Source organism: Hemicordylus capensis, chromosome 2, assembly GCF_027244095.1.
Source record: "Hemicordylus capensis ecotype Gifberg chromosome 2, rHemCap1.1.pri, whole genome shotgun sequence".
Taxonomy (NCBI): domain Eukaryota; kingdom Metazoa; phylum Chordata; class Lepidosauria; order Squamata; family Cordylidae; genus Hemicordylus; species Hemicordylus capensis.
The window spans coordinates 173203701-173229406 of record NC_069658.1 but is presented as its reverse complement, the minus strand read 5'-3'; the positions used below and the strand labels follow the sequence as shown (position 1 = coordinate 173229406).

General features: G+C 46.5%; 1 protein-coding gene across 3 annotated transcripts; it reads right to left on the bottom strand.

Moving 5' to 3' along the window:
• Positions 1–9816: 9816 nt before the first annotated feature.
• ILVBL (ilvB acetolactate synthase like) lies at positions 9817–24175 on the bottom strand. Of its 3 annotated transcripts, none has more exons than XM_053289912.1 (16): positions 23995–24175; positions 22408–22557; positions 21022–21223; positions 20801–20928; positions 20397–20535; positions 17895–18006; positions 16055–16154; positions 15624–15721; positions 14437–14573; positions 14162–14296; positions 13836–13950; positions 13511–13680; positions 12535–12605; positions 12166–12237; positions 11243–11348; positions 9817–10368 (listed from the first exon to the last, which is right to left on the bottom strand). In XM_053289912.1, the coding sequence occupies exons 2-16, from the start codon at positions 22531–22533 to the stop codon at positions 10190–10192; spliced, it is 1890 nt and encodes a 629-aa protein (XP_053145887.1). In that variant the 5' UTR covers positions 22534–22557; positions 23995–24175; the 3' UTR covers positions 9817–10189. The 3 variants fall into 3 exon arrangements, with proteins under 3 accessions (XP_053145887.1, XP_053145886.1, XP_053145888.1); XM_053289911.1 differs by lacking the exon at positions 23995–24175 and adding an exon at positions 23562–23988; XM_053289913.1 differs by lacking the exon at positions 23995–24175 and adding an exon at positions 23050–23453.
• Between the last annotated feature and the right edge of the window lie 1531 nt (positions 24176–25706).

Sequence of the window (25706 nt, the reverse complement as noted above, 5' to 3'; positions counted from 1 at the left end):
CGTCCTTAGGTTTCCCCCCTCCACCCGATTTCAGCCAACACAATGTTGGCAACCCCGTGTTAGCCTTCCACACTCATGTATGAACGCATTCACAACATGCACCAAGTTGCCAACCCATTTCTCTGTGGCATTAGTAGGCCAGCAGAGAACCAGTCATGAACTTGCTAACTCTGCACAATAGCTACTGCAGCTGATTCATTCTTTGGGTAAAATCAGGCTGTCTACAAATGCAGTAGAATGAGATGGCATGGATTGTGCCAGTTCAGATTGCAAATGGGAAGATGGCTTTTGAATGGTGCTTTCGCCAAATAAATAGAAACTCAAATCGAAAATCAGCACAGCATAGCACAGTCAGCAGGCAAATAGGTAGGAGAAAATGGTGCTGAGTTTTTCTTTGCAGGGTTTGAATATATAGGAACTTTAAAACAAAATGGTGTACCATCATATTCTACTCAGCTATATACAAAAGACCTGCACCAGTGGGAGAAATCCACATCTGCCCCAAGAACTCCTTTGGATACAGGTACAAGATGGTTGCTTTTTCACATAGCTGGATCCTTCCCATGCTGGCATCACTTATCCCAAAACTAAAGCAACAGTGGCCCAGGAAGGAAGGGGCCACACCATGGACTTCTCCCATGAGGTGTGAGGTTACTCAAGTGGTGTGAGAAAGTAGCTCCAAGAAGCAAACTAACAGATCCAGTAATCTGACAGAAAATAACAACCCCAATGAATATATAAAGGTAGATTATATTGAAAATAGGATAATCTATACATAGTGATATGAGAAAGTCACACAGGGTAAATAGATAAATAAGCTATAAAGTATAACCAACAACAAACATAACACACACACACCCCTGCTAACTTGGCAAAGAGGCACCTTTTAATGTGGTGATACTCTTTATTTAGCAGGGGGAGAGTAACTGGCCCTATCCACCCCCAGCACAGTTCCTCCAGTGACTGTTGCTGTTGTCTGTCTTATGTTTCTTTTGGATTGTGAGCCCTTTGGGGACAAGGATCCATCTTATTTATTATTTATCTGTGTAAACTGCCCTGAGCCATTTTTGGAAGGGCGGTATAGAAATCAAAATAATAATAATAAAAATAATAATAATAAATCTAATGAAAGAACTAAATATATAAACAACCGTACTCCAGTAATCAGTGTTTCAACTGTCTTTTTTCAAGTATTAATGAAAGTTCATATTTTTCCAAGAATATCACTAAAATATTATTCAGTCAGTTTTTATTACAGCCATTGGCCAGCCAAAAGATTAAAAACCAGAATAGCAAATATAACTAATATACACAAATAGTGGCTGATAATTACACACAATAAAACAGTATACAAGCATCCAGGATAGATTACTTTAAAAAAAACAACAGTAAAACAACTCCTAAAATTGAGACCTTAATCTCATAGCAATACAGTATTAGAAAATTTGGCCACCACTTATGTGATCTCACAGCTTGTGTCTGCAAGACACTATTGTGTATAAAAAAGCTCACACCTCCCAGGAAATCTAACTAACAGGGGACAAATAAGTTCTTCTCTAACACCTTGATACAAAGAACAATATAACAAAACATGGGTAACTGTTTCCAGGAGGCCAGAGCCACAGGGGCAGAAAAACGTAACTGAAGAATCCTTAGCGAACCTCCTTTCCAAAAGAGAGGAGGGCAGCACATTTAAGTGAGCCCGAGCAAACGCAACCCGAAACTTGGAGAAGTGAAGCGTTGTTGGATAATTTGCACCTCTATCTCCCATGTGGGGTGGAATCCCAAAATGTAGGGGAGAGAAGGTCCTGTTAGCCGAAGACGTAAGTTCCTGACGTTCAATGTCATGCAGCCGTAGAAATAGTATTTCCTTCACCTTATTATTTTCCACAGTAAGTAGTTCACAAGGAGACAGTCCCAATTGTATTATTTTGTTGTTTACATAAGATAGCCAGGGGTTTGGATAAGAGTCCAACTATAAATAACGGAAGAAAGAAAATTCCCAAATCTCTAAACAGAGTTTGATCCATCTAGCAAAAGTAGATTCCCAAACTTTACAGGCTTTAGAAAAAGACCCAGATTCCAGGCAAAGAACAGAATATGGCACATACCTAGGCACCGCAAAGATTGCTCTTAGGAATATAGACTGTACCCTCTCCAATTCAATTGTTACCCCCTGTATCCATAATGAGGTTCCAAAAAGTAAATGAGCCACAATCTTAGCCCAGGCCTCCTTTAGAATAGTAGAAGCGCAAAAAGGCACTAAGAGTTTTGCTGGCTATGTGGATGGAGGAGAGCCTATGGGTATTCCAGTGAAGATTATATTGGGGGGAAATGCCTAAATATTTATATTTGTAAACCTGCTCAATAAGATTCTGGTTTACTACGCATTTGTATACTTTCCTGGATTTAGAAAAAACCAGGACCTTTGATTTTTTATACCTGATAACTAACTTGTTATCATTGCAGTAGTAGGCAAAAGCATACAGCAATCTTTGCAAACCCAGTCTAGTCTGAGATAATACAGCTGCATCATCCGCATATAACAACACCGGCACTCGTTTATCAGACAGCTTTGGTGCATGTGAATCCACCTTTTCCATACATTGGGCCAAATCGTTAATAAAAAGATTAAACAAGAATCAAGAATATCACTAAAATATTATTCAAAATTGTAGAACTAATCTTTTTCAAGGGAGACTGCAGGTCTTCTGTGATGTGACAATTCTGTTCAAAGGTTTCTTGATAGACATTACTGGATCTGTAGTTTGCTTCTTGGGTTCTTTTATTTAGATCCTTTATGCTTTTTGTTTGGTGAGAAAGTGACTGCTATGCCGCAGTGACTCCTCAGCCAGAGAGATAACATCTGAATGGTGTTAGATTCATGCTACTGTGTCAGATTCATGATTCATGTGTGGATTGGTAACTGGCTGAAGGAAACAGAGGGAAGATATATATGGACAGATATCTAAATGGAGGAAAGTAAGAAGTGGGATCCCCAGGGATCTATACTGGGACCAGTGCTTTTTAATTTATGAATAAGTGATATAGAAATGATCTCGTAAGCAGCGAGGTGGTCAAATTTTCAGAGGACACTAAACTATTTAGGGTAGTGAAATCCAAAAGAGATTACAAGGAGCTCCAAAAGGATCTCTCCAAACTGGGTGAGTGGGCAACAAAATGGCAAATAACAGTTCAATGTTAGCAAGTGTAAAGTGATGCATATTGGGGCAAAAAAACCTTCACATACACACTGATGCTATCGATGACTGACCAGGAGAGAGATGGCGGCGGGGTGGGAGGTTAGACATTTTAGACAGTTCACTGAAATTGACTCAGCTGTGAAAAAGGCTAATTCAGTGCTTGGAAGGGGATTAAAAATAAAACTGCTAGTATTATAATGCCCTTATACAAATCTATGGCCACATTTGGAGTACTGTGTGCTGATCTGGTCACCATACCTCAGAAAGGACATTATAAAACTGGAGAAGGTGCAGAAGAGGGCAACCAGGATGATCGTTGGCCTAGAGAACCTTACGAGGCAAGGCTACAACACTTGGGCCTTTTTAGTTTAGGGTGGAAAAGACTGACAGGAGACGTGATAGAGGTCTATAAAATCATGCATGGTGTGGAGAAAGTTGATGGGAAGCAAAAAAAATTATATTAGAACTAGGGAGGAGAGCTGGTCTTGTGGTGGCAAGCATGACTTGTCCCCTTAGCTAAGCAGGGTCTGCCCTGGTTGCATTTGAATGGGAGACAACGTGAGCATGGTAAGATATTTCCCTCAGGGGATAGAACCACTCTGGGAAGAGCAGAAGGTTTCAAATTCCCTCCCTGGCTTCTCCAAGATAGGGCTGAGAGAGATTCCTGCCTGTAACCTTGGAGAAGCCACTGCCAGTCCGTGAAGACAATACTGAGCTAGATAGACCAATGGTCTGACACAGTATATGGCAGTTTCCTATGCTCCTATGCAGGGGTCATCCCATGAAACTGGCTGCCAAGAAATTTAGGACCAACAAAAGTAAGTATTTTTTCACACAGTGAAAATCAATCTATGGAACAATCTGCCACAAGATATGGTGACAGCCAACAGCCTGGATGGCTTAGATAAATTCACAGAGGACAAGTATATCAGTGACTACTAGTCTGAGGGCAATAGGCCACCTCCATTTATTCCTACCCTCGGCTTCCTGTCCTTCAACCAGTTACCAATCCACAATGAACCTGTCCCCTTCTCCCATGACGGCTACGTTTCATGCAAGAGCCTTTGGTGGAGAACTTTGTCAAAAGCTTTTTGTAAGTCTAAGTATGCTATGTCAACTGGATTACATTTGTCCACATGCCTGTTGACACTCTCAAAGAACTCCAAAAGACTTCCCTTTGCAGAAACCATGCTGGTTCTCCTTCAGCAAGGCCCATTCTGTCTTTAACAATTTTATCCTTAAGTATGCTTTCCATCAATTTGCCTGGTGCAGAAATTAAGCTAATTGGCCTTTAATTTCCTGAATTCCCCCTGGATCTCTTCTTGAAAATCAATTACATTCGCTACTTTCCAGTCCTCTGGTACAGATGCTGATTGTAGGGACAAGTTACAAATGCAAAGGACTCATTCAGCTTCTCTGCAATCTCTTTAATTATCCCTTTTGTGCCCTCATCATCTTAAGGGTCCAACCACCTCCTCGGCAGGTTTTCTGCTGCTGCTATATATAAAGAAGCTTTTGATATTTCCCACTGACACTTCTAGCTATGTGCTCCTCAAACGTTTTGCATCCCTTATTGACTTCCTTGCATTTCTTTTGCCAGAGTTTGTGTTCCTTCCTGTTCTCTTCATTTGAGCAGGACTTCCATTTTCTGAAGGAAGCTTTCTTCCCTTTTATAGCTTCCCTGACTGCTTGTTAGCCATGCTGGCATCCTCTTGGACTTGGTGGTATCTTTCCTCCTTCTTGGTATACATATTATATATATATATATGCTTTCTGAAGTGTTTTAACCCTCCTTTCACTTTCACCTTTTTTACTAGTCCCATTTTTGAGAATTTTCCTCTTCAAGTCCACTGTGTCTGTGTTGGACTTCCTCGGCAATACTCCACTGGCTTCTCTGTCATTACCTGAATGTGAATTTACCCAGTCTACAGGTGGGTAGTTGAAGTCACCCATTATTACACCTCTCTCTGTGACACCTGATTTGCTTCTCCAACTTCAGGTCATTCTCAACATTTTGATCTGGAGGGCGATAGCACATCCCTAGTAACACTGTGGAGCTGCCCAGAGACATAGGTTTGGGGCGGGATATAAATATGTCAAATAAACAAACACATTTCCTTTCAGTCAACATATTGTCACCCATAATGATTCTGGGAAGGATCTTAGGTTTTCTAGCTTGTTGGAATCTATTTAAAAGGTAAAGTGTGCTGTCAAGTTGGTGTTGACTCCTGGCAACCACAGAGCCCTGTGGTTGTCTTTGGTAGAATACAAGAGGGGTTTACCACTGCCATCTCCCGTGCAGTTAGTATGAGATGATGCCTTTCAGCATCTTCCTATATTGCTGGTACCCAATAAGGGTGCTTCCCATAGTCTGGAAACCATACCAGTGGGTATTCAAACCAGCAACCTCTGGCTTGCTAATCAAGTCATTTCCCCACTTAATCTATTTAAGAGGAGTGAAAGAAAATGTGTTTATTTGACATATAAAGTGCTACTCCACCCCCAATCCTCCCTACCCTATCCTTTCGGTAGAGTTTGTATCCAGGAATAATAGTGTCCCCCTGGTTCTCACCACTCCACCAGGTTTCTGTTATGCCCACTTTATCTGTGTTTTCATTAGCAACCAAGCACTCTAGCTTGCCCATTTTGGCTCGGAGACTTCTGACATTGTTATATAGACACCTATAAGCTGAATCCCTCAGCTGGTGCTGGCGTGTGCTCTCTCTCTTACTTTTATTTGACATTTTTTAATCAGCTATCTTGTGTTTCTCTCCACTCTACTCCTGGTTCTACTCTGTCCCCTTCAGGTTTATCTGAAGTGTTTGCACCCTCACACCTTAGGGGATATTGCTTGCCAAACCAGATACCACCCAATTCCTGTCAGCAATCACCCAGGCGCTGTTTAATTTAATTTATTTATTTATACTCCGCCCAAACATACGTCTCTGTGAAGACGTAAAAGCTGCTCTGTGACCTTCTTGATTTTAAGTGCCAGCAGTCTGGTTCCACTGTGGTTCAAGTGGAGACTGTCCCTTTTGTACAGGCTTCACTTGCCCCAAAATGTATCCCAGTGCCTAAGAAATCTAAACTCCTCCTTGTGGCACTACCATCTCAATCACTGAGACCCATCAGCTCTGCTTGTTTGCTGGCCCTGCATATGGACCAGGTAGTACTTCAGAGAACACTACCCGGAAGGTCCTGGATTTCAGTATGCTACCTAGCACCCTAAATTTAGCTTCCAGGACCTCCTAACTCATTTCCAACATTGTTGGTGCCAACAAGCGCCATGTCAGCTGACTCCTCCTCAGCAGTGCCTATCTAGACAGTATGTGACATCCGCAACCTTCACACCAGGCAGGCAGGTCACTGTGTGGTCTTCACATGGGTCACAGACCCATCTCTCTATGCCCCTAATGATCGAATCACCCAGTACTAGGAGGAAAATACTACTAGGATACCCCCTGGAGGAGTATCCTCTGTGGGAGAAGATATGGGCCTAACAGCCAAGGAAGGGGTCCCTTCTAAGGAAGCATTCTCCTCTTCCTCAGACAGATGTCCTCCTTGCTGAGGACCTTCATTCTCCATGACAGCAAAAGAGCTGTCTGCCTGGGAGTGGAATGCTTCTATCACATCTCTGAGGGACTCACCCACACACCTCTTTGCCTCCCTGAGCTTCTCCAGGTGGGCCACCTTGGCTTCAAGGGAAGAGACGTGTTCCCTGAGAGCCACGAGCTCTTTGCACTGTGCACACCCCCACGACTTCTGGCCCTCAGGCAGACAGTTACATGCAACACTCGGTGCAATATGCTGGGAAGCACCCCCTACCCTGCTGGCATTCTACCTTCATAATTGGTTTATTTAGAATGTATAGAGCTTGTTTACTTGAAAGCTATGTCTTAGGTGCAGTTGTGAGCTAATTAGGGGTTTTAAGCTCTGTCCTCCAAGAAAATTACAAAAGTGGGGCAGTACTCACCTTCTCCTTGTGCTGGGCATCTCATTTGCCTTAGACAGACCTTTATTTATGTGATAAAGGAGGTTTGTGTACCTCCCTGTACACTTATCTGCCAAACTCCCACTAAACTCCTGCAAAACTCCTTTGATATTTATTGGCAAACCACCATTAGCAAAGCTCTCCTGGGATGGCACTTGACTTCACCAGACTCTTTCCAAACTGAGTGAAACTCAGGAATGTGGACTCATCCACAAGCTGTGACTCACCTGCAGCGAATCCCCTCCCACAGTTCTCAAGCACGGCTAAAACTAGAACTGCCCTGTCAAAAACACACTCTTAGGCAGCCAGACATCAACAAGTCCAACAGCTACAGCTACACAGCCCCAGCAACTGAATTAGGAAAGAACTGTGTGCATAGCAGCTACTTGCATGGCTGGTTCATCATAGGGTCAAGAATATACTGTCATCCCTTGCCAACCGCGAGGGTTCCGCTCTGGCAAAACCTTGCCGTTGGCAAATTTGCAAATAGTGAGCAATTAAAATCAATGGGAAATGGGGTTAGGGGAACTGTGGCTGCAGAAAGACTGAAAAATCAAAAGAAAAAATACAATTCTTTTTTTGCAAAAAATCACCCAGAATCCCTTAAAATCACCAAGAACAAACAAGAGGAGTGGGCAAATTGGACCTCTGGAAAATTTTGAACCCCCCAATACCACTCAAAAACACAAGGAGTTGGCAAGGTCAGCAAGAGTAATGAGTGGATTGAACCTCTGAATCACACCCCCCCACCACCAACGCAGGAATAAAACTCAATCACTAAAAAACTTTGCCAAACCGCAGAGATTTGGGTCGTGGTTGGCGAGACCAGTCACAATTTCACAGTCACAGATACTCAAAACCGTGATTAGGAAAACCACCGTTGGCAAGGAATGACTGTATATGCAGAAGTCAGCTTCCACAAGCATATGCCCCCAGGATGGATTAGGGCATTTCTGTTACATTTTGTACATCAAACCTTGAGCCATTTGTTAAAGAGGTAGTATTTGGGGGATGGCCTACAGCCCATAGGCCATCCCCACATACACCTGGGATGGCCTACAGGCTGTTGCCAAAACAGCTTGTCTTGGGGCTGCAAACAGCACCCCTCTATATGATTTGGAACTGTAGGACCATAGTTTCTGTTCTGGGATACCTTAGCTCACAGGATCATGAACTCTGCACATATTCACTGTCATCACTGGAGGGGGAGAGGATTGTGCCAGCATATACGTTTCCTCATCATTTCCTCATCATCGTTTCCTCATCATATACGTCCCCTGGTGGCGCAGTGGTAAAAACTGCCGCCCTGTAACCAGAAGGTTACAAGTTCGATTCTGACCAGGGGCTCAAGGTTGACTCAGCCTTCCATCCTTCCGAGGTCGGTAAAATGAGTACCCAGAATGTTGGGGGCAATATGCTAAAATCATTGTAAACCGCTTAGAGAGCTCCGGCTATAGAGCGGTATATAAATGTAAGTGCTATTGCTATTACTATTTCCAGACCAAAGCTTTGCTCAAGATTAATACTGTAATAGACTGCTCCCCCACAGTCAAGCTGATTCCTCATGTTAACCCAAAAGTATAGTTGGCGTGTCCTAGCCAAGCACTCCAGAACAGATCTATTAACATGGCAGCCTATGCCCTGAGATTTCCCATCATTGCCACTCCTTGCACCAGACTGGGAAAGGAAGGTGCAGCACATCTTGCCTAGCCTCGCCTTATGGGAAAAGGAAGCGGGAGCAGCCACATAGAAAGTGATGCTCTCTCTCTCAGCCCTAGTTTGGACAGCAGCTGGCATAAATGTTGCACACTTACTATGTAGCAGTCACCCCTCCCAACAGGCGGAGTTCAGGAGGATGTTCCATAAGCCTGCTCAGTTCTTGTTTAGAGTCAGCTTGCACCATAATTTGTTTGTTATTTCTCTTTGTAAACCGCCCTGAGCCATTTTTGGAAGGGCGGTATAGAAATTGAACTAACAACAACAACAACATTGCTGAATAAGCACAGCCAGATGACTGCATATGCACATGTGAGACAGACACATGAGACAAGACAAACACTTCCTGTGTCCTAAGGAAGAAAATAGAAATCTATACTGGGTGTGTGTGTGTGTGTGTGTGTGTGTGTGTGTGTGTAGTGGAAAAGGGCAGGATAGAGGCAGAAGAGGCCAACTTCAGTTTTGCAAACCCAGTTTAAACTTACTTCTGTAGTCATTGTAAGTGGGAGCTGCACCTACCACTGCTGAAAATAGAACTCCCCTAAATCATCAGTAATCAGGGGCATCTGTGCTCCACAGACACACTGGGGAAGGTGTGTTCTTTGGTTCAGATTATGGTAGGCTCAAACTATCATACTTCAGACAGATTATGCAAAGATCCAGCTCCCTTGAGAAGTCCATAATGCTGGGAAATGTTGAAGGAAAGAGAAGAAGAGGACGACCAGCAGCAAGGTGGATGGACTCGATAACAACAGCAATGAATGCACCACTGAGAGATCTTAAAGGCCAAGTTGAAGACAGATCATCCTGGAGAGAATCTATCTATCTATGTGGTCGCTAAGAGTTGACACTGACTTGACGGCACTTAATCAAGCAAGCAAGCAAAAATGGTAGAGAGAGCAGCAATTAAATCAGGAAGGGTTGTATTAGGATATAATTGAAAGGAAGGAAATTGCCATCATAGTCAGTCAAGGGATTCACCAAAAACACAGGTTAGCTCTGTTGCCACCTTTGAAAAACAGGCAAGATACAAAGGCAGTGAAGGCTGTGAATCACACACAAAGGTTGTAGCAGGACGGCTGGGTTAAAAAGTAGGAGGGGGGCATGGTATTTGCAGAAGAGGCCCTATTGAGCCAGAGCACTCCTGGCAGCCTTGGTGGATGCCAACACAAATGCAAAGCCTTTGTGCTGACCTGCTCCTTTCATCTGGGAGCAATTCAGATGAGCAGAGCTTGTGTCACCTGGACAGTCCCCAAGTCCTGTTGAAGCAGCCAAGCCCCTACACAGAGATGGAGCCTTCCCGGAAGTTTGTTTTCCCAATGAGAGCATTGAGGAGGATGGACCGTCCATTCCTGCATTCGGCTTGTGCTGCCTTAATGATGTCATCCATTTGCTCTTCATTTTGGCAGGAGAGTAGAAAACCTTTCCCTCCTAAGCCTTCTGCCACCACATGGTAATCTACAGGGAAGAATGCCACAAATGAGCAAGGGGAAGAGCACACAGTCCTGGGTTCCCAACATGAAGAGGTGCTGGCCACTAAAGGACTTAATAGCGAGAGGAAAGGTACTCAGAACATGCTCAGAGATGCTACTGCAGGTTACATATTCCAAGGCATATAAAAACAATTTCCAAAGCCTGGCAAAAGTTTTGTGATGTTTGTCTCTTATTTTGAATCTTTATCCATTTTATTGAAGCCCATTTTATTGTAGTAAATGATTAAGCATCATACTTTTTCTGTCTAAATGACTCCGAAAGTCACCATGAGCCATGCTTTCCATTAAACAAAAGCAGTGTTAGTACAACTGTGATGTTATTTGAACAGTGAAAGCAGCTCTGGAAGAGCATTTGTGCTCTGTTCAAGTGTACTATTTTGGCACCAGAGTTGACATGTCACCAGGAAAACAATTCTGGGGACTGCTATAGAAGCTAGTTGTGTAGAGTGTTGAGCAGCTGACTCCTAGGATGCTTCTATCAATCTGGAGATATGGAGTCAAGAGATATGGCAACCTGTGGGTCTGAGGTATCCATGTGAAAGTGGGAAAGTAACCAGGCTTTGAGCCATTTAAATCACAGCTGGGTGTGTCAATAATACAGGAGCAGTTGTATCTCATTTGGCAATCTGACCTGTGATACAGACCATGAAGACTTTGCCCCAGAAGCAGAATTTGCTCCATATCCCCGAGGCCAGGGAACGTACCACCTCCCTGGCCCTGCGCGAGTTCCCTCGGTTCAACAGCCAGCCTCGGCTCTTTTTCCTCTTCTTTGGCAAGATCTAAAATATGGGGTTGTTTTCAGAGTGTCACCTCTGTCGCTATTCATGCTATCAACTCACCCAGGTAATCCAGGCCACAGGCTACATTGCTACCCAGTAGAGGGACTTGCTCCCGGGAGATCTGGCTCCAGCAGGCATCATTCCCCACTAGAGCAATGACTGGTGTCTGGCAGAAGAGGAAAAAATGTTACAGAACTAGAGAGGAGAAAGTATTCCCAGTCATTCCCCACCTGCCTTCCTGCAATAAGACTGCACACTATCAAATGGACAATAGTGAGGTTGACTGGGCTGTGGAGTTATGGATAAAGCCCTTAATCAGAGCCCCTGTTTCGAGGAAAAGAGGGGACCCAGTTGCAGGTCCTGCCATCTGAAAAAAAAGCCACCTCCACTTGTCACATATATGCAAGGAGAAGAATTCTCTCAACCATATGGCCCTTGGGCCCAATCCAGCCCTTCAATTGTCTCCACACTACCCAAAACAGATGGAGGATTGAGAAGGGAGAGAAAGTAGAAAGCAAAAGAGAACAAGGGCAAGGGACCCTCCCCACTGTATGCCTCTTTTTACCTTCCATTCCTGAGTGACATGCAGGGCTTGGTTGGGGGATATAAGTGGCGGGGGGGGGATTGCACAGGCAAGAGGAGGGACCATCATGTATTACTTGCATCCCTCTTGTACAAGAAAGCCCCTCAACAGCTGCAGAAGTGCAGAGACTCCCCTCTGTACTGTGTGGACTGACTTGGGAGATGGACAGGAGAATGGCTGCTTTTGCTGACAGGCCACTGAAGACTGTGAGGGAGCAAAGAATGGCAGTTTGGATCACACCACCCCTATTTTAAAATGCTATTGACCAGCAAAGTGGTATTGGGGAAAGCTGCTATAGTTCTCACAGCTATCTTTCTCTACCCATCTCCAGCTATTTTCTGTATCATTTACGAATGTCAAAGAGCACAAGGTCTCCAAAAACCACGCAGATTATACTTACCTTGTGCCGCACGAAGGTGTCAAATTCCATGATGCTGAACCCAAGAGAGCCATCTCCATAAAGGATCCAGACCTGGAAGGTGGGGGGAAAAGAGGAGGGCAGGTACAACGAGAGACCAGCGGGGAGGGGTGGGGGTCACATGGAATCTCTGACTGTCTACACTATCTCATGGAAAGGGCAGCTGTCAATGAGAAGGGCAGTTTGCAAAATCTGAAGAAGGTTCGTATAAGCAAAACAAGGGACTGTGGGAATTCAGACATTCACCTCAGTGACCTCCTTTGTTAAGACAGGAGTATTCTATGTAAGCTGTTTTCAGAGTATGTCAGTCAGTCAATCCTACCTCTTGGTATTTCACTACTGTGTACTAACCTCAGAATCCGGCCTGCAGAGCTTGGCTCCCAGCGCAAAGCCTCCACCAACGCCCAAAGTCCCAAAGGCCCCTGCAGTGAGAAGTAAGAATCAGTGATGGAAAGAGGACCTGGAGTTGCCTTGTTACAGCAGGCTTGTGGCCTGATCTGTTCCTAAATTGTTATTCTCTAGTTTTAAATATATCTTGTTTTGTCCTTTTTAAATTGTTTTTTTAAGAACTTCCTTGATGTTAGCTGCCTTCGGTACCTAAAAGCCAAGATGGAAAAGATATACATATTTTAAATACCCTAAAAGACACACACAATCAGTCCCACTAACCAGAGCCTGTTCTAGCTTCTTTTGAAAGCCTCTGGAAGAAGATGGCTAGCATAACTTCTGGGTGCATACTAATCCAGTGTGAAATGGCTCTTGAAATAAAGATACACTTCTGCAGATTTCCCCAATTTCACCTACTCTGTAGAACTGCTTTTCGTTTGATTTTCACTTGCCCCTTTTCTTCCCAAAATCCTTTTTTAAAAGGTGGTCTTCAGATTATGCCATGCACCATGGATCCATAGCAGCTTTCCTTGGCCACAACATCCACCCCACAGTCTCCAGCAGGTTAATCTCATTGGAGCTGAGCTGGGATGCCTGGCTTATTTCTATCATGTTGGGAAATTGGGTGCCTGTTTAGCAGAACTGCAAAGTATCGATCCTGGGGTATCCATCTCCATATTGTATCCATCCACCTGGGGTATCCATCCCTATATTGCAGCAGTGTGCTAATTAGGTGGCTCTGTAAGGCATATAGAGACTTGTGTTTTGGGCGGTATACAAGTGTGTTAAACTAAAAATATAGATATCAAAATGGCATCATAATTGTTAAGTGGGAGCTGGCCATCTCTCTTCAGCCACAGATCACTCAGTCCTATCCCCAGATTACACTATACTTAACACTTCTTCAACCAATGCCCAACTCTTGGTAAAGTCAAATTACCTGGATCCAGCCAGGATAGGGGCCCCCTGGGATGTACAATATAAGCAGCGCTCCCCACAAAGTCACCCCCATCTGCAACCAACAGGGCTTCTTCAGGAAGCAAGTGATCCACATGGTGCAACAGCTTCAGTGGATTGAGGTGCTGCATTGTTGGCTCTTCTGCCTTTTTACTGGGGAGGAAGAAAAGTCAGACATTGATGAGAGGTACAGCCACAGATCACTCTGTGGCTAGCGTTAGTCTCTAAAAACCACTGGGTTGTGCAAGTGCTGGGCAAAGCAAACAGCACCTGAAGATACTGAAAACATATGCAGCAGCGTTTCTTACCCGTTTGCTTTCTCTTTTAGGTGATCCATCTTCCTCAAGCTCTCTACCCAGTCCTGGGGGCAGGAGTAGCCCTTCAGCCCTTGGCTTAAGTTCACCAGGAAGGAGCCAGCATCCCCTGTGGGAAACGAGTTGCAGGAGGCTCAAAAAAAACACAAGGTTCTGACTAAGAGGAGGGGAGGCAGGGTACAAAAGGCCTGTGCATCCTCTGCCTTTGGCCACTGGCATCACTAAGCCATGCCAAAGAGCAGCATCATTTCTACCCATAGCAAACTCCACAGGATCCTTCTCCAACACACTCATATCGTAGTCCCTGGTGGAATACTCACCCTTAACAGCTATGTGAGGTTTCCAAAAGATATCTGAATTCTTCAATAGTTGTTTCTGATTCCTGTTGACGGCAATGATTTTGCTGCGCTTACTCAATACACGCCCATATGACAGGCGGAAATCACAGACTGTGCCTGGAAAGAAGTTGTGGGAAATGGAGCAATCATTGAAGACATCCATTGTCTATCCATATAGATACAACCTGACTCCAAAGTGGCCCAATGCTTCTAGCGAAGTCCCACCAGCAAGAGGCCAATGCTCCTCTAGCCACTACCTGCCAGAATAACGACATCTGCCTCCTTGAGTGCCTCGCGGCGGTTCTGACGGATGTGCAGTAGGCTATTCTTCCCCAGCATGCCACGGGCCATGCCTCCCAAGAAGCATGGAATTCCCAGTTCTTCTAAAGCAGCTCTGTAAGGACAGGAGGAAGGAAGAACATTTCACCAAAGAGTGTCAGGTGCTAACAGCAGTCTCATCTGGTTGTAATCCACAGCTTGTGTGCTCCCCACACCCTATTTCTACTCACTAACCCAAAGCCATTCTCTCCTTTGATTCCAGTTTTGGTCTCACTGTCAGTTTGGCTATCCCATTCCCAGATTCCCCCACCCCTGCAATTATTCCCCCCCACCCCTCAGCCTAAAGAGGTAGCCTCTCTGAGCACCAATACATCATTGTACCACAGACAAGATGTAGATGGGACAAGAAAGGAGCCAACCCAATACGCTTTTCTTGTCTGTCTTCTTCTTCTTTTGTTTAGTGCCATCCACACTTTTTAAATGCTTTGATTTTTTTGAGCACTTTAGAATGCTCAATTTGCAGCCGTGCGCTCTCTGTCCCCCGCCCCCCGGTCAGGGGAACTGTCGGGGCTGGCGCGTCATTTTCCGCTCCCTCCCCAGCCCCCGTAGGAGCTATTGGGGTATCTTTAGGGATATCTGAAAGAGGGCCCTCTGAAAGGGAACCTCTGAGCATGTCCCCAGTATGGGCGATTTCCATCTTCTCAATTCCAATGAAGTGCGAGGCAGCGGGGGGGGGGGGGGACACAAAAGACCAAAACTACATAAAACAGCTGAAATGAGGAGGAAAAGGTGTGGGTAGAGGAGGAGACCAAACGACAGAGAGACTAAGGACTATCCGAGGTTCACAAAAAACTCACAACACCGGGGCAGAATCCAACAAGGTACAACACTGGCAACTCCTTTCCCCACCTCGCACACAGTAGAAAGAGAAAAGTAAGCTGAGATCCAACACACAACGAAGCCGAATTGTCCCGGAGCGAGACAGGACCAGAACTGGGCACAATGGGGCAGAGCAGAGGGAGTAGAGGACATGTTGGTTTTTCACTGGCCCTGTCTCGGAGCATGCAGAGCTTGACAACCCATCACGTGATGGATGCCCTCCCCATACCTTGGAAAAAAGAGCCAACATTACAGGCTAGGTTTCCTCTGAGGTAGCACACCTCACCTGAGCATCGTTGTAGTTGTTGGAGGCAGGGTCACTTGGCTGCCAAGAAGGATGACTGGCTTCTTGGCCCGGCTGATGAGCTCCACACACTGTTGCATCTGCACACAGAAGTATGTCAAGGTGAGGGCTAGACTGGGAGCAAAGTCTAAGGCTTCCAAGCAGCAAAATGGCCACTATGGTGGGAATAGCTCCAGACCATCTTGTGGGCAGAGAATGTGGGAAGACAGTGAGTCCTGGGCTTTGCAGGTAACAGGGTCGATAAGTACTCTTCCACCCTAAGTCTGTCCCCTTTCAAAGGGAACAAATGAAGGGTCATGGGGGTGGGAAAGAGGAGATGCTACTAGCTCCCCACTCTGACTTGGCTAAATGAGCTCAATTGGAGTAGGGATTCCCTGGAGAAGGCATCAGCAGGCAAACCCAGGGAGTCTCACCTGTTGCTTTGTGGCGTGTGGCACCTTCACTGGTAGAGGTGAAAGATCTCGCACTTCCCATGCCCCAGCAAACAGGTTTCCCATATAGCTCTGTAGATACCTTGATGAGAAGAGAGAGAAGGTTACCACAGAGGCCAAGAACCTGTCATGACTGCCATATTCTTATTCAACACCAAGAGTGATGTTTATTTTAATACATAAAATAAACAAGAAGTAAAATACGGTCAGCTGCTTATTTTTTTAAAATGTACATCTTGATTTAAATGTTTCAAAAGTGGCATACTAGAGTTGTGAAACACAAAGCCACGCTAAAAACCAACAACTACAGGTAAATAATAAAAACAGCAAGTAAAATCATGGATAAAACTATGCAATGGTCTAAGATACAATCAGAGTCACTGTTCATTAAAAGCTTGGACAAACAAAAAAGTGCCAAGCAGGCATTCCATATGGGGGCACTGCCACTTCAAAGGCAGTTGTCCGAGGTCAGGGGGTGACTGGAGAATGGTCTACATACAACAAAGATCTTAACATCTGGGCAGATTTGTATGGAAGTAGGTGGTTCTTCAGATACCAAGATTCCAAACTGCATTGAGCCTTAAGGGTTAAGAGCAGCAGTTGGAATTCTGCCAGGAAACAAACAGGAAGCCAGAGAAGCTGTCTCAATGCTGGTGGCTAATACCCTATGGCTAGTACCAGCCAGTAACATTTGCAGTCACTAGTGACAACCGAAGTCACTAGTGCTGGGCTTCAGTGGACAGGCTCTCTTTTCCCATCCAGCCAAGGTCAAAGCTGGTACACCATTTAGGACCGCTATGGTGACAAAATGTAGAACACTGCAGGTCTGGATGGTAAATATACTTCCTAAAATAATAATGTAGAAGACTGGATCAAAGAATTGGAGTATCTTGTGGTTAGACCATGTGGCTTTCTTCTTTTTTAAAGGGGAAAAGGGATCAAAGCACACCTGCCATTTACATTAAAGGCTTAATAAAATAAGACGAAGATGTAAGAAGCCAAGGGGTGGGGAGGGGAACACTCACAAAGGATGTGCACAAACCTGTTCAGCATCCTACTCCTAGAACGCCGAACAGGTTCGGAACCCCTGCGTTTGAAACGGTTCGAATGCAGGGGCAGCTTTAAGGCATGGGCAGGGTGCTCTTACCTTCCACCGCTCCATGCTTCGTCCTCCAGCGCTGCTTTAAAAACCGCTGGCAGTGAGCAGCTGTATACCCTCTTGCCGTCCCAGTCAGAGTAAAACCGGCACGGTGGTTTATAGAGCAGCACCGGAGGGGGAAGCGTGGCGGGGGAGGTAAGAGCACACTCGTTGCACCTTAAAGCCACCACCCCCAGCCTCCCAGGTGTGCACAGAACTGGTTCTGAGAAGCACTCACAACAGAACATACTTGCATATCAAACCTAAAACAGAACCCAAACACTACATTAAAAAAACCTTTGTACATCAATTACTACACAGGGATATTACCCTGCTTGCTATCCCCAAATCATGCACAAAAATCTAACATTCATGCACAAAAATCTAACAAACTTCTCCTGTGCAAATCTAACATTAACTTCTAATTTAGATGTTAATTAACATTAACATCTAACAGTCATGCACAAAAATCTAACAAACTTCTCCTGTGCAACTTGAGAGTGACCATTTTTATATGTATGATATATCAAACAGATTGTTGCTCTCTTTCTATGGTGTTGATAAAAAGCACCCCAAATTTCCATATGGATGGTTCTCTGTTCCCCTAGCGACACCCCGCCCCCACTTGCCTCAAGCAACTCTCCAGTGAACAGCTTTGCTAGTAGGGAAGGGCAATTCACTCACCAGTTCACAACCATTCCCACCAGGCCCTTGGAAGTCTTCTGCTTTATAATCTCCCTCTCCACCAGATGATAGGGGTAGAGCACATCCAAGGGGAATTCCACAAACACAGGACCTGCAAAACAGTCAGGGAGTTTATATCCCTCTTCACCTATACACCACCACCTCATCCCAATCACCAAGGCCCTACAGGTGAGGAATTTCCCCTAAATGACAACTTATTTTGCTTCCAAAACCTAAACAGGTAAGAGGCTTGCCCTGAAACCAACTCACCTGCCCAGATGTGGACCTTTAAAAGACCATTTCTGTCACAAGCCTGCCACTAGCTTTCTGCCTTCCCTCCCACAGGGCACACCCTGGGTTCCTTCCTGTGTTTGCCATCAGCTGGGCTCCAGCAAACCCAGAAGAGGTGCCACAGTAGCTCTCTGTACTCTTGCAAGTCTTTGAAGACCAGCTATAAGGAGGCTGCAGCTGGAAGCGAAAGGAGGCCTATCAGGGAGTACTCAAGCCCCAAAGTGCTGAAAGAGTGACAGCCTGCCTCTTCCCAGTGAGCCAGACAAACTACAGAGGATCCCACTTGACTGTTCAGCACTGCAGGCAGACTACTCTCTCTGCATCCCTAGTGCAGCCTTCCATATATGTTGTGCAAACTCCTGCAGGGAGGGAGCTGCTGTCCTGGCATGATCTGCAGGTTGCCTGCTGGTCTTGGAGCAACAAGCCTGTATTTCTCTCCTATAGAAAATATCAAGCCATGGAACGCAGCAAGGAGATAAATAATAAATAAATCTCCAAGTAAACAAGAGAGGAAGGAGAAGCCAGGTTTGTTAGGGCTGGTGATTTTCTAGGGTTTGATTTCTGGCGGGGTGGAAGTGTCTGTGTCTTTAACAGAGGAGTAGATTGAGTGCCTTCATTCCAGGCGAGCGCCTCAGCTTGTGAGAGGGGCCACATTCCTGAAGAGAGCCAGTTTGCCTGCTGGTCTTGAATACAGGGCTCAGACCAGAGGAACTTTAGCATAAAGAGATATCAAAGCTTTATCATAAAGAGATATCAAAGGAATATTGAAGGAACTCTGTGGGGAGGCATACAAGTGGCCGGACACTCAGCACAGACCGGACACTCAGCACAAGAATAAGTTGAGTACTACCCAATAGGGACATGCACAAACCTGTTCAGAGGCCCTTTTATGGCCCATCGAACAGGTTCGAACACGGGGCTGGTACAAAGGTGGCAGGAGAGCCTCTTTAAGGGTGGGTGCTTTCCCTGCTGCTTTCCCCCCGCTGGCGCTCATTATTGTTAAAAGCTTTCGGGGCGGCAGTGTACCTCCCTGCTGCCCCGTTGCCCTCCTCGGCCAGAAGTACTGGGCACGTGTATGCCCACTGCATGCCCGCATGTGCACACGTGCCCGGTACTTCCAGCCAAGGAGGGCAACAGGGCGGTACACTGCCGCCCTGAAGGCTTTTAACAGAAACGAGCCCCAGCAGGGGGAAAACTTGCAAGAGAGTTAAGTGCACCTTCCCCCGCCCTTAAAGAGGCACCCCTGCTGCCTTCAAACCCCCGAACTGTTCCATGCACATCCCTACTACCCAACTTTTGTAATTTTCTTGGAGGACAAAGCTAAAAACCTTTAATTAGCTGACAGCTGTACCCAGTTCAAACCCTATATACCCCAAGATGCCAATAAAACTAGTTGTGAAGCTAGAATGCCAGCACCCCCAACCTTCCAGCACAGAGAAGAGGACAGCCAGCAGCATCAGCTGTGCTGTTCTCTGAGTGGAAAGAGAAAGCAGGAGAAAGCTGCTGCTGGGAAACGGTTCTTTCCCTCTCACTTCCCAGCTCGCTCACACAGTCTCCCCTTTCCTCCAGCATTATTCTGGAGGGACGTGGAGACAATGTGAGCAACAACTGGTGTTGCTGGCTTTGGTGGTAACCAACAACTGAGAGGCCAGGCCGCCACTGGCCAACACATTCCAAAGAATACCTTCTTACAGGGCACATGCTGGACAGACAGACAGCAGCTCCCCACCCCCCTGCAAGGAGGAAGAGGGTGGCACCAGGGCATGGGAGGTGCTGTGGGGCCAGTGCTGGCTCATGCCCAAAGGGGGCAGCAACAGCACCTTAGGTATGCAACGCAAGTGGTGGGCAGGCAGCTGGGGGGTGGCAGAGGCTTGGTCCCCCAAAAGGCACATCTAAAGCTATTTATTTGATTTTAATTGCCTCAGTTCACCTAACGGAAGAGTGCTTTCTAACTGTGTTAGAAAGCACTCAGGAATAATTTTTCATTCTTCCTGAAAACTTTCTGAGTGCTTGAGGTTTTATTTCTGGCCTAGTTTAGAGTACAAGACCGAAAGTGGTCCTCATTGCCCCAAGCAGAAGAGTTGAGGCAAGAGGCGAGGCAGCCAGCAATCCTGGTGAGAGTTGGCGGCGGCGGCAGCAGCATTCCACATGCAGCCTTGCTCAGAAGTTGCAATCCTGAGATCAGCAGCATAGACTCATTTGCATGTATACCTGGCGTGTCACTCTGGGCAATGGCAATGGCCTTTTGCAGCACAGGGATAATCTCTCGGACAGTCTTCACAGAGGCACAGAATTTGCAGAGTGGTTTGAAAAGCAACAACTGGTCAATATCCTGGAGAGCTCCTCGCCCCTGGGGGGAAGAGAGATGCATCCTCACTCTTGCATTCCCAACCTCTATTCCACACAGATATTAAGCTGGCCTTGCTCTCAGACATAAAGACAAGGGCCTGCCAAACACACACAAGTGCCTCAAGCGGAGGGTCAGCCAACCCGGGCATAGTGGTGATGAACTCAGACAGGCCAAAGCTTGACCAGACTAGCTAGAAGCACCATCAGACTCCAGCTGTTCCTTCCCCCTCTTCTGAATCCAGGGCCAGTAGCTAGGATCTACCTACCTTCTGCAATGTGGATGCTGCCCCTGCAATCAGCAACACAGGAGACTCTGCCATTTGAGCATTTTTCACAGCAGTCACAGTGTTTGTCGCTCCGGGTCCTGCTGTCACTGCAGCAACTCCCACTGTCCCTGCAACAGGAGAGAAGCAGAAACAGCATCAGTCCTTGTCCACCCCCCCACCGCCCCCATCTCTAGCAAGAAAAACAGGCACAAAGCAGGTACCTGAGAGCCTGGCCACTGCATCTGCCGCAAATACAGCTGTCGCCTCATGTCTTGTGTCCACAACACGAATGCCCAGTTTTTCACTGGCCACCAAAATGGGTGAGATGTGCCCACCCACCAATGTGAACAAGTAGCGCACACCATGAGCTTTCAGCACTTCTGCCACACGTTCCCCACCATGCCGAGGGCTTTTAGGGTCTACCTGAAACAGACAAGGCCATTTCTTGGTGTAGGCTTTGCAGGAAGAACACAGGAAAAGACTGGGAGCCAGAGGGCATGGGAACAGACAAACATATTTGCAGGACAACACATTTCAGGTTCTTGACTCCTGGAACCCAATTGTCTTTAGCAGGAATGCCCACATCGGCTGAGATCTTCTCCCAGAAGCAGGACTCTTCTTTTTCAAAGAGAGAGAAACATATTTTAGGGCCGTTCTTGATAATTCTTTGGTTCTAGGAACCAGCCCAAAAATTCAGGAGCCAGACAATGGATACTTGATGGAATTATTGGACATTGTGGAGGGAAAGGGTAAGTGGGCTGCTCTTTTACCCCTTTACTTTGAACAGAAACAGGGCTGTCTGGGACAAATAAGGATTTTATTCAGTAACTCTACCTCTGAATATCCTCGTCTAGGTGGAATGGCTCCCAGGTGCTTGAGATTTGCCAAGTCCTATCTTAGGGGTTTAAATACATTCTGCATTTAAGAGATCAGTCTGCACAACATTCAAAGCCTACTGTAGCTCTGGTTAAGGAGGTGCAGGAACATGGGAGGCATCTATAGTTAGCTACAAGGTTACTTTTAAAGCTTAGATGTCTCTAGCTTAGATGTCTCAGGCAAGCCATTTGCTACAAAGGCTTCATCAGAAACTTTATCTGAACAGAAATCAGGACTTCTGAGTCCCATAGCAAAACAAGAACCAGCAAAGAGTGAGGAGGACACAATCCCACTCGGGGTCTATGGTGTTCAAACCCTGCCCACTCTATCCAAGGTCTTCCATGGGAAGCTGGGGTGGCCTTTCTATGAGGCAGATGCTTCAAGCACTGGAGTGAGGAGGGGCATAGGGCCAATCCTCTGCCAAAAATGAAAAAGAAATCAGGTGGGCTACTGAGATTGCTACCATATTGCCCTTTGTCTCAGGCAACACAACATCTTGGACTGCCCCTGATAGGAAGCTGCCTTATACCAAGTCAGACTATTGATCCATCTAGCTCAGTATTGGCTACACTGACTGACAGCCACTATCCAGGATTTCAGGCAAGATACAAGAGATACTAAGGATTGAACCTGGGACCTTCTGCATGCAAAGCAATTCTATGACCTCTTCCATTCACTTGCACATGGGGTACAGGCAAGCACCTAAAAGCAGTAACTCCTTTTTGCCTTACCGGATGCCAGAAGGTGTAGATCAGTCCCAGTTTATAAGCTGCTCCAAGAAGAGTTATTGTGAGGGCTGCCAGCAGTGCCAACAGCCATACTGAGAAGCTTCCCAGAGCAATGATGGCAGGATCCATTCAGAGTCAGTCAAATATACACTCCTGTCCAAAAAAACAACCACCAGATATCCAAGTTCAGTAATTAATTAATTGTTTTATTTATTTATTTGATCTCTACACCGCCCTTCCAAAAATGGCTCAGGGTGGTTTACACAGAAAAACAACAAATAAATAAGATGGATCCCTGTCCTCAAAGGGCTCACAATCTAAAATAAAAAATAAGAAAATTATGCTAATGCATCATATTTGGCTGCAAGCATAAAGAGCCCCACCCCACAAATGAGACTATTAAAATGAAAAAAGCTTGTTGAGAAACCAGGCAGATGTTTGTGTGAAAGTCTGGTACTGAAAGCAAACTCTTGGGCTGAGCATATGCTCAGAAGCACCCAGCTCCTTAATTCTAAATTATATGTCCTCCTCTCTCGCTGCCACTGTTTTACACTTGGCTCCCACTGACAGTCTTCAGTGTTTTAACAAGAAAATAAAGTAGATCCCATAATCCTTAATTCTGCCCACTTATGTGTCCAATCTTACCCCCTTTGATGCTCATCTTCCTTTATGAGGGCTTCCCCTCGCTTTCTCTTGAAATACCGGCAGGGCTCATATAGTCCTGTCTACTTTCTCTTTATCAAACTGAACTGAACCAGCTCTTTCAGCTCCATTCCTCCCATCTTCCCAAGAGAGGGTGCCTTGCAGTTGGCTCTCCAAGATCTGGGAGAGCAAAATACCTCCTCAGTAGTGGTGTCCTTCATCCCACCTAAAAAAAAGCCCCAGCACTGAATGGGGGAAGATTCCAAAACCCATACAAGGAAGGAGAGGGAAGCCAGGACGCTAGCTTCAGTCTCCTGCACAGCCCAGCACGCCCAGTCTCAACATGCCAAGGTCCAAAGTCTTGCTTTTCTTCCACACTGCCTCCCCAGCTTAAGCCATGAAAAGCGCCCAGTTTACAAAGCCACCAAGGACACCTCCGAGAACCAAGTGTGGGGCTCCCTGAATGCCGGCGCCGACCAGCCTCCGATCGAGGCCTCCTCGGCGTTCACACGCACCCGCTTTGCTCCAGAGCACCAAAAACGCCTTAAAACGGGCTTCGGGGCAGGGAAGCAAAAGGACTGATCCTTCTCCAAGCTGCCACACTCGGCGCAGCTGGCACTCTGGGCGGACCGCCTCCTCCGCCGCGCCGCGCCTCGGCTTCCCAGGGAAAGGGCGGGCGCAGCACACTTCCCCAAGTAGGATAGATGCTCCCGGAGACAACGCGGGGAAGACGCAGCGCGACTTGTCCCGCATCCTCTCCTCCAGCCCACAGCTTAGCCATAGGAAGCACAGAAATAGTCTGACTCCGAATCAACACTTCCACGTCACTCTGGCTACGAGAAGAAAACAAGACCCGCCCCCGCTGACACGAGATCGCGCGTGTAGACGAGCAGCATCAGCCCCCAGATTGCCCTGCGAGGAGAGCGGGGCGCTTCGACAGCCTGTTACCTAGCAACGACTAAGTTTCCTGAGACGGCGACTCTGTCATCTCACGCGGCGTGAGCTGAAACCAGGCGCTAATTTGGTCGCGTGACGTAAGACGGCTTCCCCGCCCCCAAAGTATTTGAGGACGTTTGGCCCAAATCGCCACTCGTAGGAACTGCATGGTAGAGGGAAGGTCGTTCGTTAATAGAAGAGCGTCAGCTGAAGTCACGCACTGTAGGGTTTTCTGACAGGCTAGTGCCTTATTGTCCCCTACCACATCAGATTTCACTACTTCCGTCTCCTCTTTCCTGATAAACTTCCGTGTCGTTGCTCATGCTCAGTCTCCCTGTTTGTAGCCACTCTCGTGCCCATACCTTGAGGAGACTTTTGCCCTGTAATATCAGAAATTCCTACAAACATGATGTTTGGTTAAGATGTTAAGAATGTTTGGTCTTAATTATGTATAACACTAGTATTTTTAAGCCCGTTATGATAACGGGCGCTAGCTTTCTATCCCGTCTTTTCTGTCTCTCTCTCTCTCTTTCTGTCTCTTCCCCCCCCCTTGTCCCCTCTCTCTTTTTGTTTTTTGTTTTGTTGTTGTTCTCTGTTTTTGTTCTTCCTTATTTTGCTTTTACTTTTTTTTTGGGGGGGGGTGGATGAATAACGGCCAAAATGGCCCATGAGAAGGTGGCCGCCCCCGCCTATCGCCCTCCCGCGCACCCAGCTGCCGGAGGCCACCTTACCCGCTCCAGCCCGAAGGAGAAGAGAGGAACTCGGAAACAGAGCTTTCTCTGTGTTAAGCTGCTGCCTATACTGTTGCAATGGACGCAATAGGCGTCCTTTGCGTCCATAGCGGCAGTTTGAGCAGTGACTTAGCACAGAGAGGAGCTCTGCTCGTGAGCTCCTCTCTTTTCCCTCGGGCTGGAGTGGGTAAGGTGGTCTTCAACAGCTGGGAGGGCGATAGGCGGGGGCGGCAACCTTCTCATGGGCCATTTTGGCCCTTAATCTTTTTTTGGGGGGAGCGGGGAAGGTGATTTTGGGCAGCTGGGAGGGCGGGTGAGCAGGCGGCGGTGGCGGCTGTGAGCGGGCGGGGGCCTCGTTGGCGGCTTTGCCGCCACCTCGCCCAGCTTCCCTGTCCCCCGTCTCGGTCTTCCCCCGCCGCCATTGCCCTCGCCTTTTTCAGGGCGGCCGCTTCTGGTTGCCTCGGCCTCCTCTCGCCGTGCCGCAGCTCATGGCTGAGGCGGCGGCTCTGCCGCCGCCTCGGCCACTTTCCCCCGCCGCCACACACCGGCTAATGGCCGCCCGTGGCTGTGGGACACTGGTGTCTGCGGTCCTGTGTCCCTTGGGCTCTTCTGGGCCTGTGCTTCGCGCAGGCCCAGAACAGCCCAGGGAGGCAGGGACGCAGATCCCCAACGTTCCAAAGCCACGGCCACTCACTTAGCCTTTTATTATATAGGATGTTGTGTCTTGGCTTTTTTGAGGAATGTAATGCATCTTTTAAAAAAATGATGTTAGAGATAGTAAAAAAACTATAAGATGTTTGGGGGGGAATTTGAATTTTTTAAATTTGGTTATCAAATTAAAAATTATACAACATTGTTAAAAATTACGTGTTTACAAATTATGTATAAAATGTTGTGTCTTGGCCTTTTTGAGAAATTTAATGCATCTTTGAAAAAAATGATTTTAGAGATAGTTAAAAATTACGTGTTTACAAATTATGTATAAAATGTTGT